Source organism: Sander vitreus, chromosome 6, assembly GCF_031162955.1.
Source record: "Sander vitreus isolate 19-12246 chromosome 6, sanVit1, whole genome shotgun sequence".
Classification (NCBI taxonomy): Eukaryota; Metazoa; Chordata; class Actinopteri; order Perciformes; family Percidae; genus Sander; species Sander vitreus.
Genome location: NC_135860.1, coordinates 2,230,887 through 2,250,078, shown reverse-complemented (window position 1 = coordinate 2,250,078; position 19,192 = coordinate 2,230,887). Strand labels below are relative to the sequence as shown.

The following is a 19,192-nucleotide window of genomic DNA, read 5'->3' as shown; positions in this document are numbered from 1 at the left end:
TTACATGTTGTGATTTGTAGAGTCACAGCGTGTACAATTTAACAAGGTCACATGAGACACAGACATCTTCTAACCGTAAACATACTGGGAACTATATTCTCAGAAAGGCGAAGCACTGCTACTTTTGCTACTTGGGCGGAGGGATTTGGGCGCAGCACCTGAGAAGCCCTGTGGTGAGGAGCAGAGAGTAACAACGGTGCGGTCGATCCCTTATCTAGACTGATAAAATAGCACTACAGTAATGATTCAAATACTTCAAAATGATTGTGGTAATGGTTTATTGAAGATAAGCACCGAGATGAATCTACGGCAGACGACTGAACTCTGTCTGACGTTGCATAGGAAGGAAACCGTACCGACTCTGGAAGTGAGCACGTCCATATTCCAAAACTGCAGACTTACAGTACATCAACAGAGTGGGGGGGGGAAAAAAAGAGTTCAGGTAAACAAGTGGTCAGCCTCTCAAAGACAGTGATGAAGAACATCAGGAACGTAGGTACCGCCAAGGACACAGAGGTCAGGATGGGGGGGGGGAATCATGTGTTGAAATATTTTGCCAGGATAATATTCAGTAACGACATCAAAATTTACTTTGAAATTAAGGCCTCCTGCTCTAATATACTATATCCTGGGTACTTTATGAGCATATAAAAGTATGGTTTTTTTTGGGCAATATACCTTACCAACTACTTTGTTTAACAGTGCCTTTTTTCTAGACGTGTATTCTTGCACTTTTTCTATCATTTTTTTCTCAAACATTAACATTAAAAAAAAAGTCACATTTTAAATCATGTCTCAAAGTGATAAAACGTAATAACCATTTCTTATCCATAAAAGCCACATGCGGGTCTAACGACTTCCGCATTTCTAAAAAAATGCTGAACCTCCCTGAAGAAGACCACTGGTTGATCAAAGCAGCATTTTGTACGCATATCTTCACTTACGGATGATTAGAACTGTTAAAATGTAAAATGACATTTGAGGTCTTTTAGTGGCAGTTTGGTCAGACTTGAAATTGTCTCTATCGTCCTCGCTCAGATGGCGAGAAGATGAATATACGCCGAAGTGGCGTAAACATTAATCGGGGTTGAAAGTTGAACTGCGGATCCTATTAAAAACACTTACCTTGTGGAAACTTAAAACCATATTTTTTGTGTGTGTAGGGGGATCATTGACAGTGTTTCAATGATGTACTTTCTGTTGCTGGACTGAATACATGACTGCCCCCTAGTGGCAGGAGCACCTTTAAACTCAATGCAAACCCTGAGAAAGAACTGCTGAAACCGAAGGTTCAAAGCCGAGTGTCTGACCCAGCAGTTATTCTATTCTTCTCCCATGATAATATTACAGGGTTTTTTTTTTTAATCCTGCTGGTAAAAGCTTCTCCAGTGCACTGAATAAGCAGGTACAGTTTTGTTCTGGTATCTTCATTCACATGTCAACAGGACAGTAGGAGTTGGCCCGTGTGGCCAGGCCCAAACCGCATCCTGCCACACAGAAATGTTGATTCAAACTCTGGTTTATCTCCGCGTTGTCTGCTCACACCTGGCACTGGCTGGCCTGCGGTTTGGAGGCCAACTTCCTCTCCCACTCGTCCTTCACCACTTTGTAAAGCTCCATGGTGGCTCTGGCGTCCTCCACAGAAGAGTGGCCCTTCCTCCCAGTCTGAAGACACAAGAGACGACGAGCGGGACACACTTTAGAGACTTTTTTCACACTTTGGCTGAAACATTCCCACAGCTCACAGGATTCCTTTAAGCTGCAGTTTGGATCTGTCATTGACTGCTATCATACATGATCAAAGTAGATTCCAGCCACTTGTTTAGTACTTTTTTCAGGAAAGAATTTTAAACCTAACTGAAAAAACTTACAGATTTGCACACCAACAAAAAATCCTTTGCAGCCATGGAATACACAACACTGCAGGCCTCGGCTAGATCTACACTACTACGTTTCGGTTAAAAAAAAATCTATTTATCTTTTGCTATATTAACGCCTCGCGTCCACACTGCTCTGGCGTCTGAACACCAGTGTAGAGCTCCTCCTACCTGGATGTCTCGGTTGAAGATGGCCTTGGTGAGTCTCTTCAGCGAGGCACACTCTTGCACGGCGAAGCCGGCCTTCTCGTTGAGCAGAGGGATGCGAGACGTGTCTCGGGTCAAGGCACCGGGGTGAGAGTAACCCAGGACCTTGAAGTCATTGTGGACGGCGTGGCCAATCACCACCTTCCCCATCAGCAGCCTCAGTATCTTCCAACAGAGGGAACACATTCACTCTTAGGAAATCATTGGGTTTATACACAATGAACTGCACACTCGTTTCACACTAGGGGCACAAAATTGGCACCGGACAAATGCTGATAAAATATGCAAGTGGCTGGTAGATGTGCTTCGCTCACCTGCCAAGAAAAATAATGATAATCTATTGAGTGGCTGGTAAAATGTGAACATTCACTAGCCATTTGGCCGGTGGACAAAACAGTTAAAGGTGCTCTAAGCGATGTTGGGTGACGTTATTTCTTGTTGACGTTCGAAGTATTGTCAAACAAACTCGCCCCTCCCTCCTCCTCATCCCGTCCCCTCCCCCTCCCTTCCGCGCACTAATACATCCATGGCACTAACCCCCACCCCCAAATCCTTCTTGTCGGTTATTTTTAGTGGTGCAGGTTGGTGCAGTTTGTTTTTTGTTGCCTATTTTTGGAGCCTGGGCTGTCTACAGAGACCGCGTTTTTTTTCCCAGTGTGTTCAGGGGACAGGCAGCTAGCGGATAGTGAGGTGATGTTTGCTGTATGTGACAAACAATGTTGTAGCGTCGCATCGCTTAGAGCACCTTTCATTTTGCACCCAGTTTGGCAGACTTGGGTTGGCAAACCGTGTCGGGCAGAGATTTAGGATTAGATCATTGTCGATTATTTTCTAAGTGAATGGATTACTTGTTTGGTCTCTTGACAGAAATGTCAGGAAATGGTGAAAATGTGGATCAGTGTTTCCCAAAAAGCCTGTGTCCTCAAATGTCTTGTTTTGTGCACAACTCAAAGATATTCAGTTTACTGTCACAGAGGAGAGAAGAAACTAGAAGATATTCACATTTAACAAGCTGACATCAGAGATTTTTGACTTTTTTTTTGTTAATAAAAAATGACTCACACCGATTAATCTTTGCAGCTCTACACTGTGTTGTGGTATTTTATGGAACAACTGATTAATCAATTCATCAAATAAATAAGTGGAGAGTGGAGCACAGTGGGGGGAAAAAAAGCTCTCAACGGCTACATGTTACGTTACATTTCAATACGTTTCTGCAGTGGGAAAGTGCAAAGAGGCGAAGGGCGCAACTGAGGAAAAACACATTTGTATAATCAAACAGAGACCTGGTGCAAACGATTTCCTCACCTCCTTCCTGGCCTCAGCGTACGGTATGGCGTTGACAAGGTCACTGCGCCGGATGCCGCTCCACCGGGTGCGGTAGTCGGTGACGGGCACGGAGGGGTTGATGAATTTATCGTAAACCACGTCTCCGTCGTAGGACACCAGACTGCAGCGTGCGAGCTGGCTGATGCTCCCCTTTGGTCCCGTGCCCACCATCTCGCAGTCAATGGCGAGGAACTTGGTGGGGTTCCCTGTTGATGTCTGAGTGGCGGTGGCTTTATAGAGGCTTGACGCTGAGGGGCGATGGGCAGAGGCTGTTGGGTTTGTGTTCCCAGGCTCCTTTGGCTTTTCGTGGCTGCCTGTGCTGTTCACAGAGACAGCCGAGGAAGGCGGGCTGTGCGCGGACGTCGAAGGCTGGGAGCTAGAGTGGGACGCGCCGGCTGTGCTGCTCGGGGAAGGTAAACTTTTGCTGTGTGTGGAAGTGGATGGATGCTTGGCAGGTGCTCCATTTTGGCGCGGAGGCGGTGGCTCGTGTCTGGACTGTCCCATTCTGTGGTTGTATTTACTTAGACCTTGCGGGAAGCCCCTGTGCATCTTTTTACGAAACCAATTGTTGTTCCTCCTTTGGTTTCCTGTTTGAGGTTTGCTCTGTGCAGGCTCATCAGACACGTTGATTATAATGTCCGACATGGTTATGGTCGCAGCCCAGCAGAGGACAAAAGTAACATTTGCTCAAAGCAATTGTTTAGATCTGCTTAACTAGTTCTCCTCAACACGTCTTCACCCTTTGTAGTCCAGTTTGTATCGGCTGAAACCAGTTAGAATGTATCATCCTGCAAAACACAACACAACATTCATTCATCAAACCTTGTTTGGATTGGCAGGACTTGCATGTATAACTGCTATATAACCTGTGTGTGCACCTACCTGCAAGCTAAAGCAAGAATTTAAGAGCGGCATTTGAACGCACGATGGAATTTACATAAATGTTGACTTTTGTTTTCTCATCAGTAGTGGTGGAAAGTAACTAAGTACATATACTGTACTTAAGAACAATTGTAAGGTACTTGGATGTTTACATTTTATGCTACTTTATACGTTAACTCCACTACAATTATTTATTAGCTTTAGTTGCTTTGCAGATTCAGATTATGAACACAAAATATAAACCAACTAATGAAATAGGATGTATTATTATAAGATAAGCTACCCAGCAGTATATAAAGTATGGCTGGGCAGTATATGGATATTATTAAAGGCTGCGTTACAGTAAAGTGATGTCATTTTCTGAACTTTCCGGACTGTTCTAGCTGTTCTGTTATTTGCCCTTTACCCGCTTAATCATTATATCCATATTTCTGATTATAATGGCTAAAAACTTAAAGCCGCTGAGGGGATGCTATACAGACTTGAAACAAACAGTATATGGCTAGTAAACTAGCTGACGCGCTCTCTTCTACCTTACACCGCTCAGCATACTATTGAAATCATAGACTCCAATAGTCATTGTTGAGTTTCAATGGACATTTATTGATCACAACGTTCTTTGAATGAACGTGCAAGAATCCATGTGTCCATCAAGCTCCATCAACAAACATTTACACATCCACATGAGCGTTGCGTTGTAGCGATTTGATGTGATGATTTGTGCTCCTACCTAAATAGACATCACTCAAAAGCACATTGTGTGTGCGGGTAAATGGGGACGGGGGTGGGAGAGGTGGGCGGATGGTAGGGTGGGTTGGTAGGGGTGGGTTGATATAATCAATAATAAGTATTGAGGGAAGCATAGTATATAAAAAATAGAGATGAAATTTTGACGCAACTCTGATTTTGATAACATTTTGAAATCTGTCTTTTCCTTTTGTTTATTTTTATATTTGTTGTTTCGCCTTTATTTGATGTAATTCCTGGAACCAAATTATGATGACCCACAGAAATTAATAAAAATAAATTCTAAAAAAAGAAGAAAAAGAAGCACATTGTGACACCAGTGGACAATTTGTGTCCTACACCCAAAACAAATGAAAATGGCTCTTACACTGATGATTATTTATTACAAATCTCATGGTGTAAATAATTTGTGAATGCACCAATTGTCAACCCTACTATATCGATATCGAGGCATTTGTCCATTTTTTGTTTTACTACAGGTGGACTTGAGTTAAATGTGTGGTTATAACGTTAACAGTTGACCCAATTAATTAGTTTTATTGTGACACGAAACAGTGGCGATTTTAGACCCTGTTTCATCTCAGCCCCCCTAAAAATTATAATAATTAAAAACAAATTCATATTTTTTTATAACTAAAAACAGGTTTAATATCCTGTGTCGCTGTCGCCAATGCTACGCACCTGTAACCCAGTCAAGGACATTTTTATTTTTTATTTATTTATTGTTTACACCTCATTATCGTTTCATTTGGTTCTGGTAGTCCATAAAGGGACTTTTGTAGTTTTTTCATATGTTCAATATTTTTGCATGTATCCTCTGTTATAATAATAAATACATATATTCATTGTTATCCAGTGAAAACTGTATCCGTGTCACAGACTAAGTTTCCATCCACTTGTCAATCAAATTATCTGAAGTTCAGTAAAAAAAAAAAACTCATGTGAATAAAGCTGGCGAAAGTGTGTTTCCATCCAACGGCTTTAAAGCGAATAAAAAGCTGCGCATAATGACGTCACATGCTGTTTTGCGGTCAAATTGGTATATCGAATTGATTTGAGACATTTTAAAGTGTTTTCATTCATTTTTGCACTGAATCGCACAACATTCAGGCAAACATTTGCGAACAAAGTTTTGCTAGACAAAATAGATCGCGCCTTCTACCAACAAATGATCAATATTGTACAAGTTGTAAAATGTTCCAGCTGATAGCGACATATCGAGCTATAATAAGAAAACGACGACGCTGTCAACACGTTGCTATGATGATGCAGATGCACGTAAATGCCCGACGACAACGGAGGCGGCCTGTGGTGTGGGAACGACAGCGCTATATTTTGCTCGTAAATTAAATTCAAAAAGTCTCTCGTCTCCTCGTTGGTCCACTTCCATCTGTCTTTGTTGACACCCGCCATGTGTGCAAACAGAGCGGAAATACTGGGCGGAAATGAACTTCTTCGTTCTGTCTCGGGTTGCAACCATAAAATGACCTAAAACTTAATCGCAATTCATTATTTATTCGGCAAATAACGTTTCCATCAGCGTTAATCGCATAAGCCGTATATATCGATCACGATACAATCCGATGAGACCGAACATATTTCCTTTGAGTCGACATTCAAATGCAATCGAATTTTACTGTTTCCATAAGGCATTTTTCATTCGATATCACTTAATTCGGATAAAAACGTGTGGATGAAAACATAGCTACATGCTCATTAGGGGCTGAGCCCCTCTAATGCTCTGATCCTAGAATCGCCCCTGACATGAAACAACCTATTTCCTCATCTTTAACACTCCTGTACAAAGGATTGACAAGCTACTGACACAATACTATGTACGTACAAACAAATTAAACATGCAGCTAATGTCCTAATTAGCTCGTAAATTAAAAAAAATAATAATAAAAATAATAAATAAATCTAACGTTAAGTTTCGCTTATGACATTAGCGAACGCGGATGTTGACGAGCGAACGTTAGCTCGCTCACGCTAACGCTAGCTGAGCTGTTACTACGCTAACTAATTCTGTGGTTAGCGGTTGCTAGATACGACTGTATCTTAACGGAAAATTCGGCTAAGCGTGTTTGTGAACGTTAGTAGGTTGATATCGATAGATTCCCAATTTGGAAAATCTCTGAAAATAACTTTGTGAAATGTAAAACCAGACCTGCTGCACACTGTGGACCTCAGTCTTTCTTCCTGCTCACAACAAACTATCAATATCCGGGTCATGCTGCCTTCGGGGACAGCCAGAAATTGTGAAAGAAAAATACTTTAAAAGTTTTAGCTAGTCATTTTTAAATACTTAGTGTTAGTCATTATTTTTGCGATAATATGCGGTATTATAATGACTTAAAGGATCTGTTTTAATAACATTGGCGGAAATGGGCATCCATACCTGAATTAAACACACAATGTCTGCCATTTACTCGCCGCAGCTTGTCAACAAAAACATATCCCTAAAACAACCACTAAATCAGAGACAGCTTGGAGAATCTTTGACTTAAGTATTTATTGCTAACTTCTTAATTTGTGGTAATTGATTGAATGTAGATTTTACGATTTTCTATTGTGCTTTACTTTATTGTAACGTACGACATCGTACCATCCGACCGGATCCGACCAACCGATGCGGAATTTACGGGAAGCGCTTAAACGCAATCTAGCTACATGTGAAATCAACTAGCTAGCTAGCTATTGGCTAATTACAATTAACATTTGTGAAACGAAAAGCACGAGACTTTAAGTTACGTTACTGTGCGAGTTAGAACGTATTTTAGACACTCTTCCATGGTTTTAACTGGGAAAATAACTTAGCATTTACAAGCTAACTTATGTTACCTTTAGCTCATCTCCAAGTTCTATGTCAGTGAAACTGCTAGCAGCAAAGGATTTGGAGATGTTTACATCCAGCCTTTCTACAGAACAACAGAGAGACCTGGCGAAAAGACTCACCACTTTCCTGTCTCAGTACAGCCACGTATCCGACTCCTATATAATTGTACGTATCGACGATTGACTTGTTTACACTTTGCAGCCTTTCCAGGTTAACCCAGCTAGCTATGTTAGAGGAGGCAATTCTTGTTGTGTTTTGAAACAAAGATGCTTTTAAAAAAAAAAAATGAAGCTGCTATGGCGACTTACTTTTCCATGACAACACATTGTTATCGTGCATAACGGTACTTCATTGTGTACATTTGTAGCTACATTTTGTGTCAACCATATGCATCTTTGTGAGATGTGGTGCAGTGGTGGAATGTAACTAAGTAACTAATATTCTAGGGTTGACAATTGGTGCTTAAACAAAATATCTTCACACTTAGATTTTAGATAAATAATCACCAGTAATGTGGACATAATGTCTAAGTGGGGAAAAGGCAAATAATAGAACAGCTAGAACAGTCTGGTAAGTTCAGAAAAGTACATCACTTCACTGTTATGCAGCATTTAAAACCAGGAAAAGACAACACTTATGTCATATCACGATATTACGATATCCAAAATCTAAGACGATATCTAGTCTCATATCACGATATTGATATAATATCGCTATATTTCCCAGCCCTAATATATATATATATATATATATATATATATATATAGTCAGACTGCTTTAGTTACTTTTCAGATCATCCCTTTCCTGTTCAGTGAAAACCACATATCTCCAGATGTGTTGACGTTGAATGTTTGTGATGAATTCCATCCATGAGGTGTTACTTTATGTGTTGTGAAAATTCCTTCTTAAGCTAAATAAAGTCTTTAAAAGGCCTCTTGGATCAGCAGGAAAATGCGTCGTCACAAAACTAAAAACAGAGCGTTTTTTCTGTGGTCTTCACAGTACAGCAACGCTACAAACATATGATGTTCATATAGAATATGATGCGTCCCTGCATATTAAATAGGGGCGCACCGATACTACGATCTGGATCGATATATTGATTCGATCCTCAATGATCCAATATTATCAATGCAAAGTGAAAATATCAATACATATCGTCATCTTTAAGATGCGCCTCAATGTAGAAAATTCCCACTTCATATTCTTTTTATTTAAAAAGTGTAGGTTGTTTGTAATCCAGAAACATCAGATAAAATAGGAAAACACTGACAGGGAACAAACTTCTTCCACCACTGGATGTTATATATTTATATTCTTGATTTGAGAACCGCTGTATGGAAAGCATCCTCCAGCTGTCTGGTGTAAAGAAATAATAGTTATTTATCCACAATTAGACAACTGGATTTATATCCCATCCCTTTGTAGTTTTCTCTAATAACTGTCACTTTGTTATTTCCCCTGTAGGAGTTCTTCACTGAAGATCTCTGGCACACTTTACCCAACACCTGGCAGCCTGTGCTGCAGGACCTGTCGTATCCACAGATCGCAGACCTGTTACTGGATGCTGCACACACAGACAAGAGGTACTACTGGATTGTAACCAGGCCCTTTAAGGGTCTGACACACCAACCCGACAGCCGACCGTCGGCAGAAAAGGCAGTCAGACTGACTGTGCCTCAGAACAAACCAAAGCGACGCCGACTTGAGCGTACGTTCTGCGCGTGCGCGAGATGTAATACTTCTCCATAACAGCAGGCGGCGCTAATCTGTATTGTCGCCCAAAAAATGAAAACCGGCAGCTGATTGGACGAAAGCGTCACGTGGGTCTGGCTTCTCCCGAATTTCAAAATCGACCTTAATGGCAGCTCGTTCGGAATACGATCTCATATTTTACGAAGATAGTTCACCGAAACGTGTTTCTGAAAACATTTTAAGCGAGAAATAGGCCGTGCAGTTGCTGAATCTGCCTTCATTTCAGATCGACAAAGGTCATTTTAAAAGATTTTCGTCGAGAGGCGTTCATCCCGCTTGTCATTTCCGGGTTAGCACTCCACCGATCAGATTGGTCAATGAGTCCGACTGGCCGATTCAACAAGTCAAATCGGCCCAAATTAAAGCCGACGGCTCCTCTGACTGATGACAGCACGGAACAGACTCGAGTCACTGACCTCGCCAGACTGTCCGACGGCCGATTATCGGGTTGGTGTATCAGTGCCTTTACAAGTCCTTACTCCAAGGAACACATATACACAGGGTTCGAATTACGTGGCAGCCAGTGGAAGCTGAGCTCCCATAGAGAGAGGATGAGCTCCCATGAAAGCAGTAAAATCATACACCTGTGCGGGTCTCTAAAAATCATCAGCACCATTATTTAAATCACAAATAAAGCACTTTTCCCAAACACACGGAGCTCTGAAGCAGACCTGTGCGTCTCTTAGTGTCCACTCTCCATGTAAAAATAGAAATGAGCAGTGCGCCTTCCGTCCGTAGTCTGTGCAGCTTTAGGTTTATAATGAACACGCTCTGCTGTCGACATGCTGCAGCAGATTTTGTAGTTTCGGTTTCCCACCTCTGATGTAGAGCAGCGTAACTTTGTCTCATTCAGAGACCAGAGTCTCAAACGGGGCTCTGAGTCTGTCAGACGGTCTGAGATCGACCGTATCAGCAGAGCAATCCCGTAATGCACAGCAGACTGTGGTGCAGGTGGATTATTTTCTGAAATATAGTGACTTTATTCTTGTAATAGCCTGTTATTACTTTATTTTTCTCAAAATATCACGACTCCTCCAAATCTCAGAGAGGACAGATGGGATATATTTTGAATGTGCACAAAGTTTTGAACATATGTGTTTGAAATATTGCTCAAACACATCTGAAATATTAAAGTCCAGGGCTTTATTAATCCATTAAAATGAATTAATGTATCTTTGAGGTGAATAATTGTCATATGCACATTAAAGGACGTTACTTCCTCAACAAAAGAAGCAAAAGAGGAGGGAGGAGTAAATGATGCTAGGCTACATGTGTGCTGACTCAGATTAGAAAAGTCGATCTACAGGAGAAGAAATAGCTATGCAGAATGCCTGAGAGCCTTATTGTAATATATTCCATTATGTTTTTATATTTGCATTGTAATCTATGTTCCATTTACATAAATACATTTGCAGCATACATTGATTCAGAAAAGGTAAATAGGTGCATAAAAATTCACCAGAATGCAGGAAATGAAATGTTTAATACTCAAAATTTGCTACTCATAGACTACTTTTTATTTTATTTTTATTATTAAAAGAGACCCCCACAAAGATGAAATCATAAGTCGAACCATGCATATACACATCATTGTAATAGTGAAAATAGAAGATGGGGCACCTTTGAAAAAGGACAGTAAAAACGACAAATATATAAATGAAATGAAATATGGTTCAAATGAACAGTCGATGGGGTCAAAAACAGACGATACAAAAGACGACATCACATAAAAACAAGTCTATAAAAGTGTGTTTTAAAAAGAAGCCCCTGATTCAGCAAGCCTTAGGTTGTTTCAAAGCCGAGGTGTTGGATTTCTGCTCACCATCTTATCAGGAAACAGTAGTTTGTTTTTGTGAAGTCTGGCAGCAAATTAGGAATATTACCTGTCTAGAGTAGACTTATGAGGGGTCTCAGACTGCAGTTTAGGTTATATTCAGTGAAAAGAAAATAGATTAAAATAATAATTAGTTCTGAACTAATGATTCTGAAGGCATGTAGATGTGGTCTTCTCTAACAGGCTGATTAGTTTCTGCTGAAGCACTGCCGGCCTCGTGATCAAAATAATGACCGGAGAGCATTTGTCATTACAGATATCCTTCGGTGTGGCCTCTGTCGCTCTTGGCGTTCCGTGCCACAGCTCACGCTCTGGCGTTTCCCAGAGAGTGCAGGCGGGGGCGAGGCACGGCGGAGAAGCCTGAGGAGTTCCTGCACAACCAAAGTCAGAGCGCCCTGCTGGGACACATATTCAGGAAACACGTCAAACCCAAGAAACAGCACGAGATCCGCAAGCTGGGCTCGGTACAGGGTTTAATATTTGCTACCGTGTCCCAGGTTTTTAAAGGACAAATCCGGCACAAAATGAACCTAGGGGTTAATAACACATTTGTGAAACCAGTAACCAGTAACATAGCTCAAGCACAGCGTTCGTAGTTCGACTGGTCATGACTGTTTTCCCAAGATGGCGCCTGCCTCTATACGTGAACGGTACGGTCTTTCTAAACTATCTTTTTAATAAACTGTCTGTACACTTACAAAGTTCTCAATGCTTCGGTTTACATGTAGGGACCCTCATTATACTACCGTGGAAGTGTGGTGATATTTTGAGCCTTGTTAGTGGTATAGAAATAGTGATTTCTTTTTACTTTACCAGTGCCCCTACAACTAGCGTTATAAGCTAATTAGCGGTTTGGGCTAAAACTGGTCACATTCGATTAGCATGAAAACACATCCTAGAGAACGGACGACTCGGTACACGTGTTATTAACCCTAGGTTCATTTTGCGCCGGATTTGTCCTTTAAGTTGACATTTAAAAACATGGACTTTTTTTCTGTTGAGTGTTTTTAACGTGTTTCTTTTTTTTTAAATCCCAGCTGGTAAAACAACTTTGTGACCAGACTGACTGCAACAGCGTGGTGGATGTGGGCTCTGGACAGGTATTACTTTATTCCTATTACACCTATTTATATTTGTACATACAGTGCTGAGAGAGATTGTGGTTATGGTAAATAAGTTATAATTAAGGTATGGTTAAGTTTAGAACTGCAAAGATTAATCAATTAATCGATTAGTTGTCAACTATTGAATTTATCGCCAACTATTTTGATAATCGATTACTCGGTTTGAATAATTTTTTTTATGATTTAAAAAAAGTCTTTTCTAGTATTTTCTAGTTTCTTCTCTCCTCTGTGACAGTAAGCTGAATATCTTTGAGTTGTGGACAAAACGAGACATTTGAGGACATCATCGTGGGCTTTTTGGGGAAACACTGATCCACATTTTGTTTACCATTTTCTGACATTTCAGAGGCCAAACAACTAATCGATTAATCGAGAACGTAATCGACAGATTAAACGGCAAGGAAACTAATCGTTAGTCGCAGCCATAAAACATTGAAAAATGCTCATCACAATTTCCCAAAAGGGTCATCAGATTGCTTGTTTAGTCCAGCTAACACTTCAAAACAAAAAAGATATGCAATTTATTATCAAGTAAAAGCAGCAAATCTTCAAAAGGTGAGAAGCGACAAAATGTTAGTTAGTTGCAGCCCTAGTTAAAGGAACACGCCGACTTATTGAGACTTTAGCTTATTCACCGTGTCCCCCAGAGTTAGACAAGTCCATACATACCCTTCGTGTTGTAACTCTGTCTGACGCCCCCAGCGCTAGCCTAGCCTAGCACAGATCCTGGAGGTAACCGGTTCCAACTAGCCTACTGCTCCCAATAAGTGACAAAATAACGCCAACATGTTCCTGTTTACATGTTGTGATTTGTATAGTCACAGCGTGTACAAATAACAAGGTCACTATGCTTTTACTATCTAGTAATTGTTGACTCTATTACTCCAACTATGAGCGAACTCCAGGCGAAGTCTCTGCCCCTCACCATAGGGCTTCAGGTGCTGCTAGAAAATTCCTCCGCCCAAGTAGCAGTGCTTCGCCTTTCTGAGAATATAGTTCCCAGTATGTTTACGGTTAGAAGATGTCTGTGTCTCATGTGACCTTGTTATTTGTACACGCTGTGACTATACAAATCACAACATGTAAATATGAACATGTTGGCGTTATTTAGTCACTTATTGGGAGCAGTAGGCTAGATGGAGCCGGTTACCTCCAGGATCTGTGCTAGGCTTAGCTAACGCTGGGGGCATCAGACAGAGTTACGGCACGCACAGAGATGAGAAGGGTATGTATGGACTTATCTAACTCTGGGGGACACGGTGATACGGGGATACAGCAGTTTGTAGATACGTATATTCACTGTGGGTTTGCGTCAGTGGTGTAGTCTAATGTATTGTAGTGGGTATACTGTACTATATACTGTATGTATATGTATGGGCCAGAATGGGACTTTGGCGGGGTGTGGTCTGGGTGTCCTCCCCCAGGGAAATTTTGAGCGTCAAAGACTTAATTTCCTGCATTTTGAAACACTTTTATGCACCAATTCACTGTTGAAATCCCTTTATTTAGCCTATACAAAGGAAGAAAAAAAAACATGACAATTCAGTGATGGAAAGTATGTTGTTGCGTGTCATTGCGCATTTTTAAGTGGGTATATGGAAATCCTGGAGCTTTCTTAGTGAGTATACTGCGTATACCTGCGTATCACGTAGACTACACTGTTGGCTTGCATCTTGTGATCGTGTATGTGCACATCACACGAATAACAATAAAATCATTGCACATTAAATGGAGTTTTTTTCCATCCACAGGGTCATCTGACTCGTTTCCTGTCCTTTGGGCTCAGACTGTCTGTGACCGCAATTGAGGCTGATCACACCCTGGTTGCTATGGCGTCCAAGTTTGACGGGCAGTTGCTGTGGGCCTTGGAGAAGGAAAGGCAGAAAAAGGTTGGTGCTTTGCTGAACTTATTGCACACTACCATATACAAAGCAGAGTATTAAATTGTCAAAATCCTTTTTTCTGGACATTTTGGTTGATAGAAACCCATATTTCTGATATAGAAACTTTTTAGAATATGGGTCAAATGTGACCCGAGGACAACAGGAGGGTTAAAGGAGAGTTTTTGCATGTTTCCCTTTCATCATTTTCAAAGTGGAATCTGTACCTAAGGTAACAAACATCTGTCTTCCTTTCTAGAACTGCTCCTCTCCGGTCCCGGTGTCACAGTCCTGTCCCCGCCATGTGGCCGGTTGGGTAAACCCCAAGGCATCATGGGAGGCCTTCATCAAACAGCTGAGTGTCTCAGATTGTGTCGACGATGGTCTCCCAACTCCGTCTGGACCCAGCAAAAAGAGACTGCGGGGCTGTGAGCTTCAGGGGGCTTCTCACGTGGTCCAGACGTCATCGTGTCGCGTTTGCACGGACTCTGAAAGTCGCTCGCAGGACTCTGAATCGTCATCGCAACGCCAGTTAAGCAAAAGCGAGTCTGAAGAGGAGCCATCTGCAGGAAAACGCTGCTCGTGTGGAGAAAACAGCCAGCGACATCCAGACTTTGTCCTCACCGGTCTCCACGCGTGCGGCGACCTCAGCGCCACACTCCTGCGCCACTTTGTCAGCTGCCCATACGTGCGCGGCATCACCTCGGTGGCGTGTTGCTACATGAAAATCACGACCAAAGAAAACCCCGCCCCTCCGGGAGTGGTCGCAGCTCCGCAGACACCCGGCCGGGAAGCGCTCCCCTCAGAGTTCGGCTACCCGATGAGCTCCTGGGTGGGGGGGCTGCCGGGACACCAGCTGTCCTATAAGGCGAGGGAGGGCGCGTGTCACGCCGCTGAGGACTATACGCGGAGGCTTCGGGAGGAAAGTGAGCTGCTGAGGACACACTGTTACCGGGCGATGCTGGAGACCTTCATCAGGGAAACGAGGCCGGATCTACGCAGGGCAGGAATCCAGACCATAAAGAAAGCCCACTTACTACCGTTTACAGAGTGAGTCAACACTGCAGCCTCCACTTTTTACACCAGTGTACAAGTCCAACATGTCTAGGGCCCTATTTTAACGATCTAAGCGCACGGCGTGAAACGCCTGGCGCAGGTGCATTTAGGGCGTGTCCAAATCCACTTTTGCTAGTTTGACGGCGGAGAAAAGGGTCCGTGCACCCGGCGCATGGTTCAAAAGGTGTGTTTTGGGCATAACATGCAATAAACCAATCAGAAGGTCATCTCCCATTCCCTTTAAAAGCCAGGCGCGTTTGGACCTTGGAGCATTGTTATTATGATGGAGGATTTGCACCGTAATATTTTTATTTGTAATCTTTTGCATGTGTGTGTGCTGCTGTGTGTCCCTGTGTGTGTAACAAACATAGTGTGTGCGCGCTGTGCACGAGCCTAGGCGCATTTTACTAATTTGCTGTTAAAATAACAATGAAATGCTGCATTATTGACTTTAGACCAGGTTTTTGTTGGTCAATGGCGCGATCACTTCCCGCTGCCTCAAGATAGCAATACGCCCAGAATGCACCTGAACACACCTCCCTGTAAGACCAACACGCCCATGGGCGCACAAGATGGGCGCAGGCGCATTTGATATTTAAACAACGCGGGCGCTGGACGGGAAATTGACAACTGCGTCGGTCTTAAACTACACTTGCGTCAGGCTTTGCGCTGCGCCGGGTGCTAGATAGGGACCCTAATGTTAAAACATAATGTAGAACTGTTCTGTCTAAAAATGCGAAAACCCAAACAAATCATGATTGTTTTTCTTGTGTAAAGCCCAGTTCAGACTAAAGATTCACAAAGAGACAAATTTGCTCATCGCCGGGAAAAGTCGCAGCGGTCTGAACTAGCGCAAAAAGTACTTCTACTACTAACTAAAACTACTACTACTACTACTACAGTCTTGCATTGCCAGCCCTTCCTTCACAGCTCTGCGGAGGAGGGTCTGGCTATAGTCCACACAGCATTCCGGGATGGGAGAAAAACGTGCTCTGGTTTGTTGGCATTTCTTTAAACCAATCACAATCATCTTGGGCGGTGCTATGCGCCGGACGGAGCCACGGTGCCTCTGCAAAACAGCCTCAGGAAGGAACTTGTTTAGGTGGAACATGTGTAACGTTCAATGGTTGTTTTAGTCGTGCAACAGAAAACTCAGATTGGACAGATAGTCTAGCTAGCTGTCTGGATTTACCCTGCAGAGATCTGAGGAGCAGTTAACCATAGTCCTCAGAAATCCACCAGAGTTTAGAACGCCAACACAAAGAAAGAGGAAGATGACAACCGGCCGAAAAGAGGGACATCAGGCGGAATTTCCGCGTAATCCCGGAAGTGGAACGTCATGGATATGGACTACTACTACTACTACTACTACTACATTTAATTTATTATAATCAAACAGGAAAAGTTTGGGACCCAGTGGTCTAGACAACTGTTGAACACAGCTAACTGGAAATAAAAAGGTTGTAATAGCAGTAAGTTCACAGATACATGTTTTTAGTTTTAAAATGTGCTTTCATTTCAATGGAAATGGGAAAAACTATGCCCTGGAGGATTAAAACAGGACTCATTAGGAATAAAGACTCTTATATAAGCCTGTTTCAAATGAGCGCAGCTGTTTTAAATGAAGACCACAATTTGAGAATTAATAATAATGTCCTCCCTTGTCTACAACCATGCTCCCTCTCAGGTACGCCCGTCTGGGTCTGGCTCGGGTCGGCCTGCCTCCCGGGTTGCCTCTGGCCCCGCAGCGGGTGGAGGCCATGTTGAAGCAGCAGCGCAGAGTGGTGGTGTACTTCAGCCTGGCCCTTCTGCTGGCTCCTGTGGTGGAGACGCTGGTGCTGCTGGACCGGATGATCTACCTGCAGGAGAACGGTGAGCCGCTCAGTTCTGTGTCACACACTGTAAAAAAAACGCTTTTAGTTTGTGGTGTCTCTCTTTTTTTAATTTCCCTTCAGTTCTAACCCGAGCTTCGTCTCTCTGCAGGCGTGGACAGTCAGCTGGTTCCTCTCTTTGACCCAAACTTTTCTCCAAGAAACTTTGTGCTGGTGGCTCTGAAGGTGCGTGGATAAGGAGGAGAAAAATGGTGCCAGGTCTTTCAGGTTGCGTATTTACGAATCCTACTATGGCCACGCCCTACTAAGCAGCTCGATTGGTTGGGGTTAGGCAATGACCTCGAGAGGTTAACGTTAGGATAGCCGATTGGTCAGGGGATAGGACCTGTACAAATCAGGTTACGTTACTTTGCGTAAGCATGGACGCTTGGCCAATAGTAGTGTGTGAATGCTATTGAAGGGCGGGTCTTGGCGTGGCCATAGTGGGATTCGTAAATACGCTTTCAGGTCACGCTTCTGAGACACTCCCTGTGTGGTATGCTGCATGGCGGACAACGAGACAAAACCGGAACGCGGTGCATCTGCGCCTGGTGGAATTTCGGGGTTAGACTTCCTTTTTAAAAATGAAATATGACTCAAGATTCTCTTACAAAACAAGGGATCCCAAGTCTTACGGTCATTGAATTTCCCCTTGGGGATCAATAAAGTATATCTATCTATCTATCTATCTATCTATCTATCTGTCTCTCTTTGGTTTTATCCTCTGTTTTTAGAGATATTAAATAATGAACATTAAAGTAACTTTTATTTTTTTTTGCTGGCCTGACAGACATGATCTTCCTGCTGTGGAGCCCCTCAGGTTTTCAGCCTTACTGTGACACAGGAACACGCTGGAACTTGTTGCGTATTTCTTGAGTTTTTGAGAAAGGAGAGGCTTGGGTCCAATGAAGATTTAACAAAAAGATTTAATAAACAAAATGACTGAATATATTCTCTTGAAGTTGTCGGCGGTTCCTTGGATGAAAGCGTTCTCTATTGGTCCGTCGTCGCCCAAAAGAAGGCACTATCTCCAAATCCATCATGGGGCGAACGCTCTTACTGGACGAGCTAGAGGCCGCCCATTGTTTTTAACTTTTTTTAAACTCAACAAACTCTAAAGCTCGTAAGCATGTCGCTGAACCAAAGTGGACACTCAGTTCTGCTTCCATAAATGTTATATCTAAAATTCATCTAAAGTTCCTGTTTTTGAATGTGTGTCATGAAATTTGGTACGAACCAAATAAAACAAATAGCCGCTTTCCAACCAGAGGGATTTTTTGCAGTTCCTAGAACATAACGTTCCTAGAACCCTTTATTTTCTTGTGTTCCGACTGGACCAATTTGGGGATTATTAGGTTCCTCCGGCCACAGTTCCTGTAACTCTTTCAGCTCCTACTTCAGGGCAGGGTCTTTTCCCTTTTCTGCATAGTGGTGGTTAGATGGCTGTGATTATAATAACAAAAGGTCAGTTCCTATGGCCACTTTGCCAGTGCAAATGCAAATGGGAAAAAACGGTTTTGGGGGAGAGTAGTTAGTAGAACTGTTCAGAAGTGGACTGTTCCTAGAACTACATTACTGTAACTACTTGGTCGGAAAGAGGCTATTGTCTGGAATCTGGAAGTGTTGGATTCACGTACCAACGGACGGCGTCCCCATCTCTACTGCCACACAACGAGCATTGCTAAAAATCCTGAATATTGTTTCTAAAACCATTGCACCTATATTGTTTAGGCCAGTGGTTTCCAAAGTCCTTGAGAGGGTTCCAGGTGTCCAACAAAAGAGGGAATCATTCAT

The 19,192-nt window shown here is 42.6% G+C and overlaps 2 protein-coding genes across 3 annotated transcripts; one reads left to right on the top strand and one right to left on the bottom strand.

The window, feature by feature from the left end:
- Nucleotides 1-261: 261 nt before the first annotated feature.
- Nucleotides 262-7,289, bottom strand: isg20l2 (interferon stimulated exonuclease gene 20-like 2). Its single transcript, XM_078252054.1, has 4 exons — nucleotides 7,210-7,289; nucleotides 3,393-4,201; nucleotides 2,049-2,249; nucleotides 262-1,665 (listed from the first exon to the last, which is right to left on the bottom strand). Exons 2-4 carry the CDS (start codon nucleotides 4,056-4,058, stop codon nucleotides 1,540-1,542), a joined length of 993 nt encoding a protein of 330 aa, XP_078108180.1. The 5' UTR covers nucleotides 4,059-4,201; nucleotides 7,210-7,289; the 3' UTR covers nucleotides 262-1,539.
- On the top strand, nucleotides 7,026-18,662 carry mettl25b (methyltransferase like 25B). Of its 2 annotated transcripts, XM_078252053.1 has the most exons (9): nucleotides 7,026-8,043; nucleotides 9,346-9,464; nucleotides 11,724-11,931; nucleotides 12,505-12,567; nucleotides 14,343-14,480; nucleotides 14,731-15,521; nucleotides 17,215-17,399; nucleotides 17,511-17,584; nucleotides 18,189-18,662. In XM_078252053.1, exons 1-9 carry the CDS (start codon nucleotides 7,906-7,908, stop codon nucleotides 18,192-18,194), a joined length of 1,722 nt encoding a protein of 573 aa, XP_078108179.1. In that variant the 5' UTR covers nucleotides 7,026-7,905; the 3' UTR covers nucleotides 18,195-18,662. The 2 variants fall into 2 exon arrangements, with proteins under 2 accessions (XP_078108179.1, XP_078108178.1); XM_078252052.1 differs by lacking the exon at nucleotides 18,189-18,662 and having other exon boundaries at nucleotides 7,027-8,043; nucleotides 17,511-18,156.
- Nucleotides 18,663-19,192: the final 530 nt, after the last annotated feature.

Bases quoted from the DNA above. Each gene is read 5' to 3' on its own strand.
- isg20l2 (XM_078252054.1), bottom strand. From the start codon at position 4,058: ATGTCGGACATTATAATCAACGTGTCTGATGAGCCTGCACAGAGCAAA. The intron at 2,250-3,392 runs GTGAGGAAATCG...CTCTGTTGGAAG, and splicing joins ACGCTGAGGCCAGGAAGGAG to ATACTGAGGCTGCTGATGGG. The intron at 1,666-2,048 runs GTAGGAGGAGCT...TTGTGTCTTCAG, and splicing joins TCTTCAACCGAGACATCCAG to ACTGGGAGGAAGGGCCACTC.
- mettl25b (XM_078252052.1), top strand. From the start codon at position 7,906: ATGTCAGTGAAACTGCTAGCAGCAAAGGATTTGGAGATGTTTACATCC. The intron at 14,481-14,730 runs GTTGGTGCTTTG...CTTCCTTTCTAG, and splicing joins AGAAGGAAAGGCAGAAAAAG to AACTGCTCCTCTCCGGTCCC. The intron at 17,400-17,510 runs GTGAGCCGCTCA...GTCTCTCTGCAG, and splicing joins GATCTACCTGCAGGAGAACG to GCGTGGACAGTCAGCTGGTT.